The sequence below is a fragment of the Dendronephthya gigantea genome, unplaced genomic scaffold (assembly GCF_004324835.1).
Source record: "Dendronephthya gigantea isolate DGI-Jeju-01 unplaced genomic scaffold, DenGig_1.0 000109F, whole genome shotgun sequence".
NCBI lineage: Eukaryota > Metazoa > Cnidaria > Anthozoa > Malacalcyonacea > Nephtheidae > Dendronephthya > Dendronephthya gigantea.
Window position 1 is genome coordinate 212,594 of NW_021163119.1, and position 24,266 is coordinate 236,859.

Below are 24,266 nucleotides of genomic sequence, written 5' to 3' on the forward strand. Positions count from 1 at the left end.
GCAATAAATTTTAACCTAAATTAACGACAAATCATCCAGATATCTGCCTCTATACATATATTATATTGGCAAAAATATTTTACCAAAGGTGTTTAAACAGCTGCATGTTCTGTCGATAAAAAGTCGCCAACTAGTGCTTGTCTTCACGGGCCTGCAGTATAAAAGGAATAGGTAAGAAATGCAAACAATCGAATACAAATAAATTTAGAGAGTTCCTCTTCTGCTTCAAAATCAGGCTTGAACCTCGCGCAATCTTTATGAATAATTATTTTCATTTTGAATATAGCAATATTGATTTATATAGATCCAAAACCAAAATATTACGCTGGCAGCAATATATAACTACAGCAAAAGTGAAGGAATTTTAACGAATGGAGATAAGTAGAACAAATAACTTATTTGATTCAATCTTTAGTGTATGATTGTTCAGATAACAATAATTTAATCTTGTACTAAAACTTTCAACCTCCCTCAGTGCGTAAATTCCGGGCACATCTGTTACACATATCATTTTAGTCACTCAGTTCAGTAGATTAAATAATAATATTTTATAAAATTACACTCTTTTATACATTTCTACTATCTGAGCCCGCATTACCGATTATGATTAATACTTCTTGTTACAACCCTTTTTCTTTAAAATAAAGATACAATATTATACAATTTTTTTCCCGTTTTTCCCAGTTGGTAATTGTTTTTTTTTAATATTTACTTTGCAGTTGTAATCTTGAAATTTCTACATCAAATATAACTTCTCGATAGCTTTAATTTGACACACAGCCCAACGTCTGGCATCAAGTATTTCGTCTCAAAACTCAGAAAAACTATTTTGGCAGCAAGCTGAATAGGGATATTTGTCAGGAGTTATCGTTCCAGTTGTATAGAGTTCACTGGGCAGAACTGAATATATGAATAAACACCACCCAATTATCGTTCTAGTTATGCCCCTGATAGAACTACAAGAACTATGTACATTACAGGGAACGTTCGTTTTTTAGCTGGGAAGGAAGATATTTGTAGCCTAAACAATATAACCATGCTTTGGTTATGATGTCAATTTTTTTGAAATGGATAACCACGCTGTTTTAATGGTCAAATGCTTGTTCAATGTAAAGTTTCCAGCATGTTTGGCGCTCATATACAAACAATAAACAATGATGTCAAATATTTTGAATTGGATAACCACGCTGTTTTAACGGTCAAATGCTTGTCCAATGTAAAGTTTCCAGCATGTTTGGCGGTTATATACAAACAATAAACAATATAACCATGCTTTGGTTATGATGTCAAATATTTTGACATGGATAACCACGCTGTTTTAATGGTCAAATGCTTCCCCTATGTAAAGTTTCCAGCATTTTGGCACTTGTATTCCTTGTAAATTTGAGTGAACTAAAAAATATTCCAAATTAAAGACTAATTACAGAAAAATTATTGGTATGGTGAGCCACCCTGCTCCGCGGTCCCTGTATTCGTTTGATAAGTACTATACTTCATTCGTGTCCGTGTTGTATCAGAGATAAAAACACTCGCCTTCGGCTCGGGTTTGTATATCTACTGATACAACACGGCCGTTCATGTTATATATGGTACTTATTAAGCAGTTATTTAGGAGGGCATTTATGGAATTATGAAATTCGGGCATCAAAATAGAAATGTGATGCATGGGATAAGCAGGTCTTCACTAACGTTCAATTTATTAACTGATATACAAGTTCGGACGGGTTTTAAACACAGCTATCACGTCAGGATTCAAGATCAAAGTTGTAAATATTCATATAAACCAATTTGACTAGCTTTTGAACAAGGCTCCTTGTCAAAAAAAACTTGGCAAGGAAAACATGTAAAGGAAAACTTGCCCGTCCGTACGTGGCTTAATACTCACCAATTTTCTATTTGGTTTTTTCTTGTAGTTCATGATGTGTCCTTATCACATTCATATCTACCTTTCAAAGGTGTTGTCCAAATTAGCACTGACAATGGAACAATGGATGTTTGCTGGAAGAGTTTAAAGAAGTACCCAGATGCGCATATGCTATGCCGTAGTCTTGGTTACGACGATCTAAATTCATTTGTTAATGTGTCTGTCCCAGCGAATTCCAAACATGCTGGGTCATTCCACGCCAAATCGATTAAACTTCCTGCACAAGCATTGCAGATAGAATTGATTTTTGGTACACTTTTAGATCATTATATAATTAGAAATTGTGTGAATTTTCGATAGATAAGATTAAGTATTTGAGGAAATATAAGCAAAAAACTGCGTGATTGCTAATGACGGAAGTCGCGATTTTTACAGAATTTGTAATTTCGGCACAATTTGTACATCAATATCTCGCTGATCACTCATCGTACTAGCACGAAAATCTGTACAATTATAAATCTGAGACTGTTCTTTTAAACCAAAGCATCGTTTGATATTTGTGATGAAGGATGTCGTAAATAACGGGGAATGAACATGCGGGCAGATTAAAAGAAATACAAATTTGTCGTAAATTTAAACTATAATATCTTGGTAGGTATATGTCTAGATTCATTCATGTTATCCACACATGAAAATAAGCCTTCAAAGAATTCGTGTTAGTAATAATAGCCCAGTACAGTAAGTCAGACATTAAAAATACCGATTTAAACTGCGGCAATATTGAGAAATTCCTCCTTTTCGACGGGGGAAATCAGGATGTGGGACTCTTCGAACAAACTCAAGTTTTCGCTGTATTAAAGTAGATTTTATGTTAAACCTGTGGTAGAAATTTCATTATTGTCCTCGCACTACTTCGATATTAACGAGCGATCTAAAAATCGGTGTTTTTCCACTAATTGAATTCAAATGTAAACAAATAAATTATTCTAAATTAATGATACTAAATATAGTGATTTATTAACTAAAGTGACATTTGTGTCAATTTCACCAAAATTCATGAATCATATCTCCATTATGAAAGTACTGGAACGGAACATACTTCTATGACTATAAAGAGTAGTTACAATGCCTGTCCATCTTTTATGTACACATGCATGAATCACAGAAATATTAACAGAAAATTAATATTTAATGATTATAATTATAATAACAATTGTGATGTCATAACCATACTTGGTGATGTAATATTTAAAATTAAACATTAAGTGTTATTGTTTATTTAAAACAAAGGTTATTTATAAAAGTTCGTAAGCTATAAATATTGGAGAAATAGAGATTACATTTCTTAGTAAAAATTATTTATTTATATCAAATGGCAAGCAAGCTTGAACCTTGTTCAATAGGTCTTTTACTCGGCTCATGTGAAGATTGCCACAAGACTATATATACAAGGAAAGTTGGAACGAACAAACTAGCAGTTCTACCGGCGGACGACGTCGAACTAATTATACGAAGGAGCGGTTTAAAGGCAGATAAAGATAGCGTTATTTGTTTTCATCATGAAATGGTTTATTTACGCAAGTATGAATTTTTGCAAAAAAATTGTTGCGATCCCTTTGAAATGCACCCAAAAACAGCGAGAAAAAAGTCTTTACGTACAATAGATATTGCAAACGCGGACAAAGTTAACAAACTAGTTGTGAAAGATATCAAGCCCGGTCAAAAGCTGTGCCCAAAATGTTCATCTCATCTTAGAAGCATCGATGAAGGTTGCAACGAAGAAGATGAAGATTATAAGCCTGAAGACGAGGAAGATTTACATGATCTTGCCGCTACATTTAGCTCCCTTGGCTGCACTCCTGTTAAAACTAAATTCTCACAGAAAGACCGTGTGGTATATGCCAAACGAAAGGCTCAAGAAGCGCATACAGCTATTACTGAAGAAGTTGCCCGTCGTTTAAATGTTGATTCAGACGAACTTCAAACGTGTCAAAAGTGCAGAGACCTTGACGCAATTGTAGAAGGGATCAAAGAAAAATGCTCCACCGCAGACATGGAAGCTACATTAAAACTTATCACTCTCGCGCCGCCTTCTTGGACGATAGAAAAAACTGCGAACGAATTCGGGGTGTCTAAATTCATGGTGAACAAAGCACGGAAATTGAAAAAGGCGAAAGGGATTTTACCGAATATAAGCCCTACAAAAGCAAGGAAACTGTCGGAAGAAAGTAAAAAGAAGGTTATCGATTTTTACACTGACGACGAAGTTTCACGAATGTGCCCAGGGAAGAAAGATTTCGTTTCCGTTAAAAATTCAGAGGGAAAACGAGTCCACGTTCAAAAGCGACTCTTACTTGCCAATTTACGAGAATCGTATTTGTACTACAAAGAAAAATCAAATGGTGAACACGTTGGATTTTCCAAGTTTTGTGAACTTCGTCCGCGTTGGTGTGTTACCGTTGGAGCAAAAGGTACGCATTCCGTATGCGTCTGTGAATACCATCAAAACGTCAAGTTACTGCTGGATTCTCTCCCTGGTCCAAAACTTGATCATAAATCCCTAATGCCGAAACTTGTTTGCGATGTCGGTAAAAGAAACTGCATGCTTCATCGGTGTGAGAAATGTCCCGGATCTGCCAGTCTCAGAGAACACCTTCAGTCAATTTTTTTGGAACGTTCTATTGAGGACGACGATGAACTAACTTTCAAGCAATGGACGCACGCAGATGGCACACGACTTATCACAAGACAAGAACTTGCACGTGACCTCTTGGAGGAGATTGTTTTGCAAATGAACGCTTTAACTAGCCATAGCTTCATCGCGAAGGCACAAGCAGCCTACCTATCAGAGCAAAAAGAATCGTTAACTCGTGGAACTGCGGTCGTTTTACTTGATTTCGCAGAAAATTACTCATTTGTTGTTCAGGACGCTGTCCAAGGTTACTACTGGGACAACAGTCAAGCTACACTGCATCCACTTGTCACATATTATCGGAAAGAAGATGGCAGTCTCGGTACGATGAGTTTCTGTGTGGTTAGCGATTGTCTGAAGCATGATGCTACAGCTGTGTACGCTTTTATCAGCGTTATTATTGCTCACCTCAAGAAATTTATACCAGATCTTTCGTTGGTAAGGTACTTCAGTGATGGAGCTGGAAGTCAGTACAAGAACTGTAAGAACTTTTTAAATCTATGCTATCATGAGGACGATTTCGGGGTGAAGGCAGAATGGCATTTTTTTGCAACAAGTCATGGGAAAAGTCCATGCGATGGTATCGGGGGCACCATTAAGCGTTTAGTCGCCAGAGCTAGCCTTCAAGCAACCACGGGGAATCACATTCTCAATGCTAAAGAACTCTTTTCATGGGCAAAAGCTAACATTTCGGGAATCGAAATGTTTTTCGTAAGCACTGCGGATATTGAGAAATGGGAAATGGTCTTAAAGCCACGTTTGGACAACGCCAAAACTATAGCAGGAACAAGGAATCACCACAGTTTTGTTCCAGTCAGCTCTGATTCTTTGCAAATCAGGCGAATTTCAGCAGATGTTGATGGAACATCCGTTAAAGTAACAAGTTTGTCCCATCCTCAGGCACAAACTTCTCAATTGTTCACACATGGTCAGTATTTAGCTGCCGTTTACGACAAAGTCTGGTACCTGGGTGTCGTGGAAGATATATCGCACGACCATGAAGACGTCCTCGTAAACTTCATGAGATCTCGTAATCCCGGTACTACAATTCACTCATTCGTATGGCCATCAACAAGAGATGCATGTTGGATTCCTTTTGAGCATGTCCTATGTACCGTGCAAGAGCCTTTGCTTATTACGAAGGGTCGAATCAAACAATATAAACTTAACAGTCCAGCGATTGATATGATCGAAGACAGATTTAACAAATTTTCAGATAGTTTCTACAATTGACTCAGGCGTTGCATTGATATTCACGCTGACTGGTAATGATTTAACCTTGAGAAAACCAGTTTGTTCAAGACAATCGCCAGGCGTTCTCCAAAAACAAGATCTGAAGATCACTATCCAGTTGATCTGAAATGGCGAGAAAGGACTAGGACTAGTTGTCATATAAAAATCCATTTCTCGGTTGAAACAACTTAATATCTCGTGAAATATACTTTATTTTGGTGTCAAATTTATATCAGAGCTATAGTTCTAGTAACTAAACATAATCACAAAATTTCGAATGATTCCATCAAGAATAACAAAAGATATAATCGATAAAACACTCCAGAATGGATTTCTATTTTCACAAACTTTCTGGGCGCTGATTGGCTGAAATATGAGCGCGAGATCACCTGGATAGCTTTGGCGTAATTGACATGACATGCATTATGCATGTGTACATACAAGTTGAACACGTTTTGGAACTACCACTTATAATCATAGAAGTATGTTCCGTTCCAGTACTTTTAATATTTTCGAGTTTATTTGATGAATTTTGGTGAAATTGACACAAATGTCACTTTAGTTAATAAATCACTATATTTAGTATTCATTAATTTAGAATAATTTATTTGTTTACATTTGAATGCAATTAGTGGAAAAACACCGATTTTTAGATCGCTCGTTAATATCGAAGTAGTGCGAGGACAATAATGAAATTTCTACCACAGGTTTAACATAAAATCTACTTTAAAACAGCGAAAACTTGAGTTTGTTCGAAGAGTCCCACATCCTGATTTCCCCCGTCGAAAAGGAGGAATTTCTCAATATTGCCGCAGTTTAAATCGGTATTTTTAATGTCTGACTTACTGTACTGGGCTATTATTACTAACACGAATTCTTTGAAGGCTTATTTTCATGTGTGGATAACATGAATGAATCTAGACAGATACCTACCAAGATATTATAGTTTAAATTTACGACAAATTTGTATTTCTTCTAATCTGCCCGCATGTTGATTTCCCGTTATTTACGACATCCTTCATCACAAACTTCAAACGATATTTTGGTTTAAAAGAACAGTCTCGGATTTATATTTGTACAGATTTTCGTGCTAGTACGATGAGTGATCAGCGAGATATTGTTGTACAAATTGTGCCGAAATTACAAATTCTGTCAAAATGGCGTCTTCCGTCATTAACAATCACGCAGTGTTTTGCTTATATTTCCTGAAATACTTAATCTTATCTATCGAAAATTCACACAAATTCTAATTATATAATGGTCTAAAAGTGTACCAAAAATCAATTCAATCTGTAATGCTTGTGCAGGAAGTTTAATTGATTTGGCGTGGAATGACCCTGCTGTTTTTTCGGGAACATTTACCTGTAGTGATCAAGAAAAATCTTTATCCCAGTGTTTGATTGTTGCTTCCAACCAGACCTGTTCCGAGCTAACATACATCGAATGTAGTTTTCATGATTGTAAGAGGAATGCTTTTGAATTAACATAGAGTTGGAAAAAGAATAAAAAATATGAACCAACATTGACAGATGCATGTCACGAACATACAATTACACAAAGTTCTGTTTCAGACGACGAAGTTTTCATGTTCCGAACCTAATGTTAATTAATAACCTGAAGTCTTTGTTTAAATTTTTTCGGCACATGAAATGTATGTTCGGCTTCTGAAACGGGCCAAAGGCTCCACAAAATGCCTCAACTGATACAATTGTTAATTAAAATATGGAATACTAAGATTCTTTGTTCCCCTTTCAGATTATATCTTCTGGGACAACTTTAGTCCATTGTTAGCTACAGATAAAAAAAGATTTCCCGATTCATCATTTTCTGCTTCTGCTTCTGTGAAAGGTCACAATCCTTTCGATGCAAGGATATCTAGCGGAAGCTCCTGGTGTGCTCCTGTTTCGGATGCGAAGCATTATCTTCAAGTGGACCTGGGAACGCTGTATTGGTTATTTCATTTGATAACGTATGGTGATAGCAATAGTCCAAAATGGGTCGCCACGTACAACTTAAATCATACCTCTGATTTGGTCAGCTGGAAAGCGTATAGCTCCAGGGTGAGAAATAATACTGTTACTAACAATAAGGTAATGTTATATATACAAGCCTGTCGAGGAAATCCTGTTTCCTTTTTCTTTCCTGCAGATATTTCAAGGAAATAAAAATGCTTACCATCATGCAGCTAACGCTGAACGGTATTTTTTCTACCTGGATACAAGAGCTTTACGATTTATTCCCTTAGCATATGTTGGTCAGCCATGCATGAGAGTTGACACTAGTGGATACGGTAAGTTTTTACACAGAGTGTACTATTTGTATTGCACCTTTAAAAATTTATCTCGTTTTTTTATCCCAAGCTGTGCTTCCATTCAAACCTGAAAATTTAACAGCCAATAACATCACGTCTCGAAGTGTTGATGTATCCTGGCTAGATCCTGAAAATCCTAATGATAGAGGTTCATGGAAGCGACGTTTTTCTCGATTTTTAATTATTCTCACGAAGGATAACTCGCATATTCTAAACATCACCACGAATAAATCTGTTCATAAATATGAAATAGACAATCTTATTCCGTTCACTACGTATGAAATATCGGTTTCTGCTGGTAATTACAATGGTTACGGTAGAAAGGCAATTATTCTGTTCTCAACATCCGAAGAAGGTATGTATTGGATGATAAATAACCTTTATGTACTGCATGGATGTTAAATAGAGTATATGACTTTAGATTAAAAATAAGTCAACGATTATGTGAACGTTTCATAATGTTTTGCAAAATGATAACTAAATTGTTTTCATTAGAGTAAATAAGATACAAACCCTTTTCATGTTACGCGCACGAAATATTTTCTCTTTGAACCCATTCCGTAACCGCCACCCTCGCACTTCAGGCTAGTCTCTAGTCCTCTTTAACGCGTCTTGCATCGTTGTGACGTCACCAGTTTGAACGCGGGAAAGAGGACTGGCACAAAATGTTTTTTTAATTCTTAATTCAAAATAGCGGCTAGAAAATTTTTCTCAAGCAATACTATTCTCAAAATATTTGCATCAGGGACAAAATCAGGAAAAATTTTTGAAATCTCAACATTTTGTCCTTGGCCTCTCAGCGTGGGCTTCCCCTGCATAATTAACAACGCGCGCTTACAAGGCCTGGCACTAGGCTGCTTGGACTGAATACATGAATAAATCCACCCTCCCCAATTATCGTTCTAATTACACCACTGAATGAAGAGTGCCACTTGCTAGGATTTAGTCCAGTTGCATAAAATCAAACTACAAATCGCTGTTTTGAACATTTAGCCCCAAGTGGTCCTCCATTGAACATCAAAGCAACATCAAGAAATGCATCATCGTTGCTTCTTGTCTGGGATCCTCCGGAGAAAAATAAACAAAATGGCAACATTACAAGTTATACTGCGTGCCTTTCACATTCAGAGAATAGATCTTGCTTTCATACATTCATCACAGGTGAAAGAGAGTGGCTTTTAGGGAATCTTAGTCCAGCAACAAAATATTATTTTGGTGTTCTGGCCAGTAACAAAGTTGGAAGCAGTAACTACAGCAATAGGGAAGGAATTTTTACGAATGGACGTAAGTAGAACAAATCACATAACAACCATTATATAGTAAAACTTTCATCCTCTCTCGGTGCGGAAATCCTGGGCGCACATTCGCCGGGCATCGTCTGTTCTATCCCCCAAAGATTTTTAGATCATACGTAAATATTACAAAAAGAAATATTGAAATCTTAATTCCACGTTGTAATGTTTGCTTATATTTTATTTCTTTGTTCAACCGAATATCATACAATATGTTATATTTGCACTTTTCTATTGTTCCTCTCTCGAAGTCCCCTAATTAAGATGTCAATCATGTCTATAAATAACTATATTACATTCCTCCCTTTCTAGTTCTTGCATTAACGTTTGTTGTTCAATCGTTTAGTGTTTTTCTTAACTGTAGCCAAATTGGTAAAACTCCGGTGCTTTTCGATTACGAGTTGTTCTTCTCGGTGGGATAGGTGGTGGTATTTCTTCTACTGGTTCGCGTTGATGTTGTGCTGATGGTTGTACCATGTCGTCGTCAATTTCTTCATCAGTTTGATCTTCGTGTTGGACTTTCTTTACATGTGCTGAGTTTCTTCGGTGAACTATTCTGTCTTTGTCTTTGAACACGATCTGCGATCCGTTAACCTTGATGACTTTTACTGGCTCTGTTTGAGAATTGGTTGTGAATTTTTCTCGATGTTTCTGCTGAACTAGAACATAGTCTCCTGATTTAATCTCCTTCTCCTTGGCATTTCGCCGCGCATCCGCGTGTTCCTTTTCATTTTTCTTCGACTGTGCATCCGTGTGTCGAACTTCCAAGTCGTTAAATTGTGGTAAATTTATCACTTGGGATGCCGATGGTAGTTTAGTTTTCAACTCTAGCTGCATTAGCAGTTGCGATGGTGTTTCTTCAGTGGATCCGTGAGGAGTGGCACGGTAGTTCCTAAGTAATGTTGGAAGTGTTGCTTTCCAATCTTTCCCTTCGACTAGCGCCGTTTGGACGTGTTTCAAGAGAACTCTGTTGAAACGTTCTATGAGTCCGTTTGCTCAAGCAAACCAGTATTCTGTATTCTGTAACATACTTGACGGTAACACCCCTCGATTTCAATGTTGTGTAGAATTCAAATGATTTAAAACAAGAAGCGTTTTCGGATTTGATCTGCTTGGGGTATCCGTGGGTTGCGAAAACGTCGTCGAGCCACGCCAGGATGTTTCGTGATGTTATAGACTTCATGACTTTGGCTTCTGGCCAACGAGAATAGTAATCGATGAGTGTGACTACGTATTCACCAGATGGGAAGGGTTCACAGACGTCTATGGCTAAAGACGACCATTTTTCGCTGGAGAGCTCTGTAGGCTTGACCGGTTCCGAACGAGAGGGACTACCCGTGACTTGGCATGCGTGACATTTGTTGATGTGTTCTTCCACTTCCGCGTCCATTTTTGGCCACCACAGCTTGGAGCGAAGGCGTTGTTTTGTGCGTGTTATGCCAGCGTGGTCTTCATGGGCTAGGAAGATTGCTTGTTTCCGGAGGCTCTTGGGAAGTACAATTCGATTTTCACGAAGTAGTACACCATTTGTAGCGGATAACGCGTCCGATATGTTTTGGAATGGTTTGGGTAGTAGCTGGAGTTGGTTGGTTGTTAATGCCTGGTTGATTTCGCATATTTCTTGGTCCTCTAGGGAAACTTGTCTAATTTCTTCTGTGTCCATAGCACATGGTGTCATTTGTTTCAGCAGGTTGCAGACATATCGGTCAGCGCATGATTCCATATTACTGCGTGTTGTAGTTGGTAGTGGGAGTCTTGACAATGGATCCGCCAGGTTTGTCACTCCTGGTCGATAAACGACTGTAAAATCGTATTCTTGAAGGTGTAGAATCCAGCGTTCAATTCTAGCTGGGGTGGTTTGCCAGTGGGATGGACTTTGGGTTGGAATAGATACTCTAAAGGTCGATGATCTGTCTCTAATTCGAACGTTCGTCCATATAAATAGGTGTGAAAATGCTCGCAACCAAAAACTATTGCGAGAGCTTCGCGCTCGATTTGGGCATATTTCATTTCTGTGTCGGTTAGTGATCTGCTAGCGTAAGCTACTGGGCGGTAAGACATGTCAGACTGTTGCTGGAGGAGTACTGCTCCAACAGCCCAAGGCGATGCATCAGCTACTACTCGGGTAGGTGTTGCTAGATAGTAATGGGCCAGAACGGGAGAGCTGCTGAGTGATGTCTTCAACTTGTCGAAGGCGTTCTGATGATGTTTAGTCCACTGAAACTGGGAATTTGCTTTTGTTAGCTGACGTAGGGGGTACGTTATACTGCTGTAGCTGTCGATGTAACGAGAACAATAGTTAGTAAGTCCGAGAAAAGACCGAACTTCTGCTGCGCACTTTGGACGTGGTGCTGTGAGGACGGCGTTGATCTTGGCGTCGTCTGGTTGTATGCCTTTGCTTTATACGATGTGTTCAAAAACATTAATTCGTGGGACAGCGAACGAATATTTTTCTTTACATACATGGCCAGAAAATTCGGACATAATTAACATTCTACTGCCTCCTAAATTTGCATATGGTGTCAAAATAAAGCTTCGTGAGTTTATAGTAAACTGTAATGTGGACAGTACTAAACGCTAAAAATACACCTTTAGGTAGGTCGATTATAATTTGCCTTAATTGCTCGCTGCAGAGAAAGTTAATCTTAATATTTTGAGGCAGTATTTCAAAATGTTTTATCAGTATTCGTCCTGCATTTTCAAAACAAAGTTTTGGTCATTTATCACGTTGAATACCATATACAACGAAAACCGTAATAGCGTAGAAATAAAATAAAAATGCAGAGCCGACATAAAACTCTACCAGCAAAATATTACCTCAGGATCTTTTTAATATGACACGAATTACAAGAAACAACCAGGGCAAATTGCAAAGATGCAATGATTTTCTTAAATTTTGCGAAATTTAAGAATGCGCAATATAATTTATAGTTCTGCAAACGAATAATATTTGAACAGATATGCAAATTTGCTACGGCAATCTGCATATTCCATGTCCACAATTTCTGGCCATGAGGTGGAGGCCACTTGTTTCAAGGGTTGTTAACAGGTTGTCGAGATCTTTCAAGTGTTGGGTCTCGTTTTCAGACCATAGCCAGATATTATCAGATATATTTGCACAGTTCGGTACGTCTCTAATGATATTGTGTATTTCCTCGTGAAAATATTCCCCGGATGGACACGCTCCTATGATTAGCTTTTTAAACCGATGTGGTCCATTGTCTGGTCTTCAGGTTGAAGACCTTCGGTGAAAACCTTCGGTGAAGACCTTTGCTCCTTGCATTTTATTTAGAATATCATCAACTGTTGGCATTTGTACACGTCGTCGTTTTAAAGCTTGATTTGGGACTCGCATGTCCAAAACTAGACGAACATTGCCTGATTTTTTTGGAACTGCGATGAGCGGTGAAAGCCACGGCGTTGCACCTTGTGCTTTCTCGATAATGTCCTGCTCAAGCATTTCTTTAAGCTTCTCATTCATTTTCGATTTCATGCTATGGGGTATTCTCCGCGCACGCTGAGCTACTGGGACAACCGTTTCATCGATTTCTAACTTTACTTCTTTGCCTTTGAGCTTTCCGATGCCTTGGAACAATGATTTGTGATTGCTGAGGATTTGTTGTATTTTTGGGTTGGAGTGTTGAGCGTTTACGTTGTTAACAAATGTTTTCAATAGTCCGAGAATAGTTGATGTATTATGGCTCAGTAAACATTTCGTTGACCCCCTGATGACTTGAAATGTTGCCGTCACTGACGTTGAATCATGGACTATGGTAGCCGTGAATTGCCCTATGACTGGCAGTGGTTTGTTTGTGCCGTATGGGTAAATTTTAGCATTTGATTTCACCAGTTTTACGTTGCGATGTTGCTTGAGAACTTCAAAAGTTCCTTCATTGATGATATTTGCAGTTGATCCTGAATCAATAAGGACACGAATAGGAATATTAGCGATGGAAACTGTGACTTGTGGCTGCTTCTTGTCATAAACGTTAAATGTGAACTCATCGTCCGTGTCGCTTGTTTCCAGAAATGGATCCGAAACGATGTTATTTGCCTGGTTCTTGTTTACTTTGTTTCTCGTTGCTGGCTGTGACTTAGAGAGGCAGTGTTTCGCAAAATGTCCGATTTTGCCACATTTATGGCATTCCTTTCCGTGAGCGGGACAGCTTGTTTTGCCGTTACGATGGGGATACGCTCCTCCACAATTTCTGCATGTTTGTTTACTCTTATTCCCGTTGTTTCGTCGAAATCCCTGGTTATGTCGATTTCCTCAGTCGTTTTGTCTTTGTCTGTTTGTTTTGTGGATTTGATTTGCGACATCGTTTTGTGGCTGTTCATTTTTCTCTAGCCGTTCTAACTTCCGAGCACCGACATCTGATTGCTCCAAAGTTTTTGCGTATTTGATAGTATCCTTCAAGCTGAGTTGTTCGCGAAGGGCTTTGCGACGCAAACGGCTATCAGTCGTTTTGTGTATTATTTGCGTTTTTATCTAATTATCTTCGTCATGGAATGCACACAAGCTTGACTTTTCTTTCAGCCTACGGTAGAATTCGTCGATGGATTCGCCACTTTGCTGCGTTATTTGCCGGAAATCAAATATAGCCATGTCTTTGTTTTCGGTTGGTGCAAAATGTTCAGTTAGGCGTTGGATTGCCGTGTCATAATCCTCTCCTGTATTCGGTAATATCTCGAAAATATCGTTGGCATCTTCACCAATGTGCGTAAGGAGTAGAGCTCGTTTAACATTTGGGTCTTCCTCTCGAAGACTAACCAGAAGATTGTCAAATCTTCGCTGCCATTTTCGCCATCTAGTACTGAGTGTTGCTTGATCGCCATGTGGATCGAACGGTGGAAATGGTGGTAGACCACTTCTCGGGACGTTTATTGTTGTTGCCGGTGTATTTTGACTCGTCGCCATTGTAATGTTTGCTTATATCTTATTTCTTTGTTCAACCGAATATCATACAATATGTTATGCTCGCACTTTTCCATTGTTCCTCTCTCGAAGTCCCCTAATTAAGATAATGTCAATCATGTCTATAAATAACTATATTACACACGTCTAAATATACATCACAATTGAGCTGAACATTAAACGCACGAAGAATCCCAGTCAGTAAGAAAGCCGTGTTACAATATTTGTATATCCCGAGGTGTGAAACCCAGAATCATGGTTGGAGAGGATGAATAGCTTTATTTCTTAATTTCGGTTGAAAAAGTTATAGTGAAGATAATTAGGAAAGTTATTTCTAATATCGTCTTATTTTAAACCTAATCTGCCGCCAGGGCAGTAGCTGGAAGCTTAATTGGGGGAGAGTATAAATTATATTCATATATCAGGGCTACGACCATGTCTGTTGTTCCCTGTTTGCACCAAGAGTCCTTCATAAATATCAGGGAAAGCAGAGCGCGAAAACTTAAATATGAGTGTTCAAACTATCGACGCATCGTTGCTATCTAGACTGTATACCTTGTTCTAAAAACATAACGCGACTTCGGCAGGTTTTACTTAACAAACATTTTAACGTGTTGTCATAGGAGCAGTGAAGAAGGCGATTGGAGCAACACCAAGTACACTTAACTTTTCATTGGAAATTCCTACAATAACGTTCGAGTAAGTATTTAATCAAATGAGCGTTGCCGGCGAGAGAGAGGAGGGGGGGGGACACCTGGGGACAGATACTCCGCGTAAAAGGTTCCCATCGTGGTTCGATCGCCTTGCATGCACAAGGTTTAACAAAGCAAGTGCAAAATATTGTTGTTTGTCCAGGAGGAAAGCAAGAGTCAACAATGTTAGTGGCTCTCGCCGGCAAGTGAGTTCTGAATCCTACTGAGTAGTGAGGTCGCTGTTTCCCTGACCTAAACCAGCACACATCAATGTATGCAGTAAATAAATACAAAGTATGAATTAATATTAGGCGTTTCTATGTGGTGACTTGGAAAGTGAAAGACGACGAGAAGCCTTTATCATCCGACCGCTACGAGAACGATGAATTGGTGATGTTTGCCGAAGCTGAAAACTCAACCAATCCACAACCGTATATCGCCGCAGTATTCTCGTCCAGCAATATTATGGAAAACATGTTTGTACTTGGTGATGGCAGAAGTACAAGCGATTCAACTAGTTATTCTTCGGGTTTCAAAGAATATTTTAATGCTCCGCTGGAGCCTGGCACTCGTTACAGTATTTTTCAAAGGATTATAATCAATGACAAGGTATTTACATATTGTTTAACCCACGCGAGTCTGTCTCGCCGAGACATATTTTTGATAAGGAGTTAGCAATTCTATTTCTGACTCTGAAATTCTGGGCCGGTGTTGAATTTCACAGGAAGAACTGAAATGTACATTGCTCTAGACAGTTTTTCGGATTGTGGGGCGAAGAATATATTTATAAATTATATTCGTCTTATGCCCGGCTTCTTATGTACACTATTGTTCTTACGGTTTATAAACATGAATATATCAATATACACCCCTCCTCCCAAATTAAGAGGTCTAGCTGCGGCGCTGACGGTACCCAGGGTCGTAGCTAGAAGTTTAATTGGAGGGTGATGTATTTAGCAAACAGATATCATCGAACCGTTGTGTGTTCAGTTATGGATGCACGGTATGACGTCATTTGTGATAAGAACAAAAGAGTGGCCACGACCACTGAGCTATACTATAATTCCTGAAGGACGTGCTCTTGGCCAGAAAGTGAAGAAAAGATGTCGGATTTTGAGCTTTGCTGACGCCACTTGGTTCCTTTGCTCATGGCAGTTTCCACTGACATACCGCGATACAAAGTGAAAAGTTGGTCCGTCCCCCTCCTGGATTCGATGAAAATATTTTTTCGCATCTCATTTTTGTTTTTTTTTTTTCTGTTCAAAAAATTGAACGAGTAAGTGGCTTCTTGCTCAACCAGTAACGGTGTGGGGAGAGTAATTTTTTTTTATGAGTAGTTTTCATTTAGCATTCAGGTGAGCCGTTTTTATAATAATTTCGGGATTTTTTGTTTTTGGACTAGATATTTATAAACTCATTAGTCTGACTACCAAATCTTCTGAGCCATTCCATCCATGAAAACTTATGGTATAAACAGCAAAAATGCTATCGTATTTTCGACCTTTGGTACATGAGCTAATTACAGTGCAATGTTAGTTATGCAACTTCTTGTTCAAGTCCACATTTCATTTTTATGGCATTGGAGTGGATGACCCCTCATTTGAGAAAAATGCCTATATACTAAAACTTTATTATTTTCACTTGACTTATGCGGGCAAAAACGTGCCCAAACGTCTGACTGACAATTGGGTGCTGATTGATTGGGCGATGATACAAAGTAATAAGATTTTTTTTGCAAACAGTATAAAATTACAACGTCTGATAGATACCACTTATTAATAACTGGATTAGAGGTCCGTACTAGAAAAATATCAGACCGAGGTCTTGACAGTACGGAACGAACGATAGCGAGATCCGTGCATAAAAGACCGAGCTCTGATATTTTTCCAGTACGGACATAACGTATTCGGTTAATAAGGGATGGCATTATATGGCATACAGTATTTAGTTTATTTATTTACACAATGTGCTGCAGCATTCTTGCCGGCTTTTTCGCTAGCAAGTCGCCAAGCAAGCACTGAAGTGGCTTCGAAAACTTTGTTTTTAATCGTTAAAGAAGAATGATACAGTAATATACTGTAAACAAAAATCAAAGATGAATAAATATAAGTCCTCCAGGATTTTAATATAGCTCAGTGGTCACTTTATGTTCTCATCCTTAAAGAAATGCTCTTGGATAGTTAAAGACCCGTGCTAAAATGTGATTGGCTGACAAAATAAACAAGCGATGACTCGTTAAGTTTGTTACAGTACAATTCTGTTACAATTCTCAGGCTGTTTACAAACCTCTTCCCTTCATTCCTTTAGGGTAATTATTACTCGACTGACTGGAGTCCTGTTTCACAAACGACAAATAATGCAGGTATATACTTCTACAATGACTATACCACAGAAAAAAGTCATTCTCTCATGGAGAAAATGTAGCTTATCTTAAGAAATTTTTTCTTATACCAAGGAAAATTTTCTTAAAGCTTATACAAAGTTTTTTCAAACTCTAGGATATAAAATCTCGTTTAGAAAGTAATTTCTTAAAATAAGAAATTATTCAGCCAACAGATTTACAGATTTTGACACAAGAAATTTTGTTCTTATAATTGGAAATATTTTTCTTCAACGGAGTAAATTATTTCTTGATATAAGAAAGATTATCTTAATTTCTGACATTCTCAATATGAGAAAATTAATATTCAAAATCCCAAAAGGTTTTTAAAATAGAAAAACTCCTCTTACCTATATTTGTTTTAAGAAAAAAAATTCTTGGAATAAGGAATTAAAAAAAGGGATAAATTGGGTATAGTAAGGAATCACCATACAACAGATTTTTTATTCTTTACTATGAACAAATAATGACCGCCACCTTAACAAATTACATTTGGCTAAGTCCTATGTACAAACCATTTCTACAATATAGAAGCTCTTTGGAAACGGATTTCATCACAAGAAAATTCTATCGCTTTTTGCCATTCAATATAGGTTGTCCTGGTGATTGCATTAAAATCACCATCTTTAATATCCATGTATAATGCTATTTGATATACTAAGAGTAAGACTTGCAATGCAAAAGCCAGATTTTGATTTTTGTATCTTGTGCCTTGTATGTCCCGTATACATAAGGGAGAAATTGCGTTGTTATGAAATAATAACAACATACATGTATTGTTCATTTTACATGACAAGTTTGGTAAGAAAATAATTTGTGTCATACTTGACAGAAAAGTAGCAATGACGACATTTGTGAAATAAAAATCCACCATGCTACGAAAACAGTGCACAACGAAAAATTCCAAACAGTATTTAAGGCCCCTTTACAGTCCATTTTTAATTTAGCACAAAACAAGACGATTTTTATGTTTTTATATTACCAAGGAAGACAGATGAGAATTAAGATAGAGTAAGTAAAAGATCTATTATTTATCTTCTATTAGTATTATTGACAAACGACAAATCTTTCCGGTATATCCTCAACATTGGCTACAAAGCGTAAATTAACTTTTTATGCAGAAGATTATCTTATTTTTAAATAAATAATAATAAGAATAATAATAATATTATAAAAAAAATTTTCTTATACAAAGAAATTTTTTCTAACTCTCAGATATAAAATCTCGTATATAGGGCCCACATATTTTGATGCAATAAATTTTAACCTAAATTAACGACAAATCATCCAGATATCTGCCTCTATACATATATTATATTGGCAAAAATATTTTACCAAAGGTGTTTAAACAGCTGCATGTTCTGTCGATAAAAAGTCGCCAACTAGTGCTTGTCTTCACGGGCCTGCAGTATAAAAGGAATAGGTAGGAAATGCAAACAATCGAATACAAATAAATTTAGAGAGTTCCTCTTCCGCTTCAAAATCAGGCTTGAACCTCGCGCAATCTTTATGAATAATTATTTTCATTTTGAATATAGCAACATTGATTCAGTTTTATATATAGATCCAGAAACAAAATATTACGCTGGCAGCAATAACTACAGCAAAACTGAAGGAATTTTAACGAATGGAGATAAGTAGAACAAATAACTTATTTGATTCAATCTTTAGTGTATGATTGTTCAGATAACAATAATTTAATCTTGCACTAAAACTTTCAACCTCCCTCGGTGCGTAAATCCCGGACACACCTGTTACACATATCATTTTAGTCACTCAGTTCAGTAGATTAAATAATAATATTTTATAAAATTACAACTCTTTTATACATTTCTACTATCTGAGCCCGCATTACCCATTATGATTAATACTTCTTGTTACATCCCTTCTTCTTTAAAATAAAGATGGAATATTATACAATTTTTTTCCCGTTTTTTCCCAGTTGGTAATTGTTTTTTTTTAATATTTCCTTTGCAGTTGTAGTCTTGAAATTTTTTACATCAAATATAACTTCTCGATAGCTTTAATTTGACACACAGCCCAACGTCTGGCATCAAGTATTTCGTCTCAAAACTCAGAAAAACTATTTTGGCTGCAAGCTGAATAGGGATATTTGTCAGGAGTTATCGTTCCAGTTGTATAGAGTTCACTGGGCAGAACTGATTATATGAATAAACACCACCCAATTATCGTTCTAGTTATGCCCCTGATAGAACTACAAGAACTATGTACATTACAGGGAACGTTCGTTTTTTAGCTGGGAAGAAAGATACTTGTAGCCTAAAGCGTGAATAAATTCCCCGAGTGGAGACCCAGCTGCTGTGAATATTTTCTATGAGAATGAAATATCTGTATAAGACATACGAATGGGAGAGCTTTGTTTTGTTAACTAATAAAACGCGGTGTCTTTAATAAACGAACACACAACTATATTGATCTACAAGCAAACTAATATCAAGTGTTGAAATAGAATATAAAGACTTAGAAAGTGTCTGGTGCACACAAGTACATATCTGCTTGATATTTAATCATAGATGCTGTTGCCAGCATTTATTGTAATTTGTATAGATTTGTAATCATTTGTAAATCGTTAACCATTTTATTACATATTTCACTCAGTTGTTGAACTTTCTAATTTTCTATATCTGTGGTTGTTAACGTTCTTATATTACGGGCAGTGAATGAGTGTAAAAGTTGTCTGGCGTGATATCACCTTGGCGAAATATTATCTTGGAGGTAATTACACCAAGAACCAGGGTTGCCAGATTGGTTGAACAAATTAGCTGAATCATTATTTCAGTCTCTATGACTTGATTTCTTGCATTTTGGGCTTGCTGAGGAGTTCTTTCCGCTGGAAGGAGTTTGTCAGAATATAATTTCTTTCTCCTGAACAATGCGTTTATTTCTTATTGAATGTCATCACTTAATTATTATTAACCGCTGAATTTATCTCCATGGATGGATTACCTTACCATTACCTTGTAACACATGCAAGGTAAATTTGTTTTCTGAAAGACAGAACGTGTAGTTTCATCTGTCGCTTCGATAAGCCTCGTTTTCATATGTCAACGACAGTCGGCGATGATAGGTGGCTGCATGGTGACGAAATTTGTTTTTAAAATAAGAAAGTCCTTTATTCTCCTGCATTCACCAACAATAACCATCGACCTGGCTTATAACCCTGGCCTTCTTATTAACCACCGACAGTCCGCGATGTATTGTTGATAACCATTGACCAAGAAAATTTTTTGAAAATAACACAGCACTTTATCCTCCAGTGATTTCTGGCAATATCCTTCGCCAATTAATTGTTGATGACATATGAAAACCAGGCTTCAAGCCTAGTTCACTGGTTCTCGTATGTCACCGATAGTCCGCCATATATCTCTATTGGTGGCCATGACCATGCAGTAAGTGAAGCCTCGTTTACACGACAAGCATTTTTGGCCAGGAACACTTAATTCTTTGCACGCTGGCAGAAAATGGCACGGCACTTTTAAATTTTGTCCTGTAAACAGACATAATATAAGTCCACAGACTAGTAATTTTATCCGTGCGGAGACCGTTTAAAAGATGTTCTCGACCTGTCAAAGCATTGGACACCGTGCCAAAAATATTGAGTTGCATCAACAATTTGAATCGGATTTGAGCGAGGGTCGTGTGCTGTACGAGTCGGGGTGGGGGGACTGGAGATCGAGGGGATTTTCAAGATGGCGTGATTGTGGAAAGCTTTGTAAATAATTGCACATGTTATAGGGATGGAATAAAACAGTTGTGTTTCAGTACATTATATTGGCGACGAGGACTGAAATTGGAGAAATAATACACTCTGGAAACATTATAATTGGTAAAGGACATAGTACACGTTATATTTAGTGTTTTATCACGTAATTCACGTTTGCAATTCAGAAATTGAAATCGGAAAATTTGTAAAATTTTGGGATTTTATATTCAACATGGCGACTGCACTAGATTTATCAGGTTTGGGAAATTTTGATCCGCATTCGGATCCAACTACATTATCTTTACGATGGAAAGAATGGTAACGGCGGTATGAACGGTTTTTGGTTGCTATGGATATAAAAGATGACACTCGAAAACGGGCTCTATTGTTATATGCGGCGGGAAACGAAGTAGAAAACATTTTTGCAACGTTGAGTGACGTAGGGGAAGAGAAAGATTACAAGAAAGCAGTTGAAAAGCTTAATGGGTATTTTTTACCTAAGAAAAATGTGTTACTCGAAACCCATAAATTTCGCCAGTTAAAACAAATAACTGAGGAAACAATCGATCAATATTGTACCAGGCTTTGACAACAAGCCATCATCTGTGAATTCTCTGACAGTGAAAATGAGATAAAAATCCAGCTGGTTGAAGGATGTTTGTCATTGCGAGTGAGAAGGAAAGCCATTCAGTATGATTTATCATTAACAGACATATTAGCATATGCAAGATCACTTGAAATAACAGACAAAGCTGTCAAAACATTGAAAGAAGATTGTGGGCATTTAGTTACCCCTTCAAATGTGGTTAATGCTATACGTAACAAACAAGAAAAGCCGGGTCAGTATCATGAAGGAACAAAGAGACAACCACAGCAATCAGGAAACCAGTATCCTACAAGCAATCGATACCCCTATAAGAATGCTGGCCGAGAAAATTCATACGAGCAACAACAGCATGGTAAGAAACTATGCCGTTATAATTGTGGGGAAAGTTATTATGCAGGTCATCTTAGTGAGTGTAGAGCCAAGAGAAAATCTTGTTTTACATGCGGAAAACAAAATCATTTTGCATCTATGTGCCGTGGCCGTCAAAGGAACAATATTCCGGAATCCAAAGTCAAAGGGGAGAATATTCAAGCCAATAACTGTACTGAAAATCAATCAAATTCCTCCGAGGAAGATTCGTATGTTTTTGTAGTCACCCCACCAGTAGAAAAGGAGGTTTCCCCAAATCCACGAGCAGTTAAAACCATTCCAGTTATTATTGAAAGGGCTCATATTAGAATGATTGTTGACACCGGGGCAACAACAAACATTTTGGTATCAAAAGCATTTAATGAAATCAAAAAGAAAAATCCCAGTTTACATCTACATCCATCAACACACAAAATTTATGCTTACATGCAATCTCAGCCTTTACCAGTCCTTGGAAAATTTGAAGCACTTATTGAGTCGAAACACCGAATGGCTGTTACGACATTCCATGTTGTAAATGGGGACGGTGGGTCACTACTAAGTTATTCCACAGCCACTGAGCTTGATATTGTGAAAATGAACGTGCATGCTGTTACTCAGTCTAGTTCTACATCCTACACGGATCCTCGAGATGATCATAACCAGTTTGGCAATGAGAACCCAGAAAACCCAAAGAACCATCAGCCAGACTCACCAACTATGTAAAGGTTCAAAAAGGAATACCCCGCAGTTTTTAATGGCATTGGAAAATTAAAGGATCATGAAGTACACCTACATCTTAAAGAGAATTCTAAACCTATTGTGCAAAAACCCAGAAAGATATCTTTTCATCTCCGTAAACAGACAGAAAATAAAGTAAAAGAACTAGAGGAAAATGATATTATTGAATTTGTTCCATCAGGGACACCTACACTTTTCGTATCAAATCTGGTTGTTGCACCTAAGCCTAATAATCCAGCCGAAGTCAGAGTATGTATCGACATGCGACATATATGAACCCAATGATAGAGCGAGAACGACATGTCATTCCTAATATTGAGGAACTCTTTGAAGACATGGCCGGAGCTACAGTGTTTTCAAAAGTATATTTGACAGCAGGATTTCACCAGTTACTTCTTGACGAAGAGTCACGATCCCTTACCACATTCTACACCCACAAAGGTCTTATGCGGTATAAACGTTTATGTTTCGGAGTAAATTCAGCACCAGAGCAATTTCAATATGCTATTCAACAAACACTCCAAGGACTGGAGGGAGTAAGGAACATTGCTGATGATATCATCGTGCGGGGGAAGTCCCAGAAAGAACATGATGCACACCTTGAAGCTCTCATGAAACGACTCTCAGAAAGCAACATTACTCTTAATGCTTCCAAGTGCAAGTTTAATGTAGACAGCATTTGGTTCTATGGTTATACATTATCAAAGGATGGCATTTCTGCAGACAAAGCCAAAATTGCTGCACTAGTTAACATGAAAGAACCGGAAGATGTCTCGCAGTTGCGCAGTTTCTTGGGATTGGCAACATATTGTGAACGGTTTATTAACAACCTGGCAACGATCAAAGCACTATTACGTAAGCTAACAAACAAAGGCGTTGGTTGGAAATGGACATGTAGGCACCAGCAAGCATTCAACAAAGTCAAAGACGAAATTGCGAAAGATTGTACCACTGCTTTTTACGACCCATCTAAAAGAACTCGGGTAACAGTTGATGCAATTCCAGTCGGATTAGGGGCCATTTTATCACAGTTTGATAGGGACGACAACGAGGGGATTGTTGCGTATGCAAGCCGTAGTCTCAGCAAAGTTGAACAGCGTTATTCACAAACTGAAAAAGAAGCGCTCGGAGTTGTTTTTGGTTGAGAAAAATTTCACATGTATCTTATTGGAATTGAGTTTGAGCTGCATGGATACGGATCACAAGCCGTTGGAAGTCATATACCATCCCAAAGCAAAACCATCTGCGCGGATTGAACGCTGGGCCCTCCGGCTACAACAATACCAGTTTAAACTACGACACCGACCCCGTAAAACCAATCCAGCTGATGTCCTATCCCGTCAACCTTGAACCTTTGTCAACACTCGAAAAGAACAGCATCGCAGAAGATTATGTAAATTTTTTAACTGACCATCTAGTGCCTAAATCTATGAGCAGGCAGGAAATTGAGGAAGCGTGTCAGAAGGA

General features: G+C 37.7%; 2 protein-coding genes across 2 annotated transcripts in view; both read left to right on the plus strand.

Annotated features, from left to right (window-relative positions):
* The window catches only part of LOC114535021, a 102,182-nt gene that overhangs the window by 21,723 nt on the left and 56,193 nt on the right, over positions 1-24,266 (plus strand). The gene's annotated exons all lie outside the window — the stretch shown is intronic.
* On the plus strand, positions 22,179-22,784 carry LOC114535019. The gene has a single exon (XM_028556395.1). It carries the CDS (start codon positions 22,179-22,181, stop codon positions 22,782-22,784), a length of 606 nt encoding a protein of 201 aa, XP_028412196.1.

Coding starts and splice junctions, on each gene's coding strand:
- LOC114535019 (XM_028556395.1), top strand. CDS start 22,179: ATGTGCCGTGGCCGTCAAAGGAACAATATTCCGGAATCCAAAGTCAAA.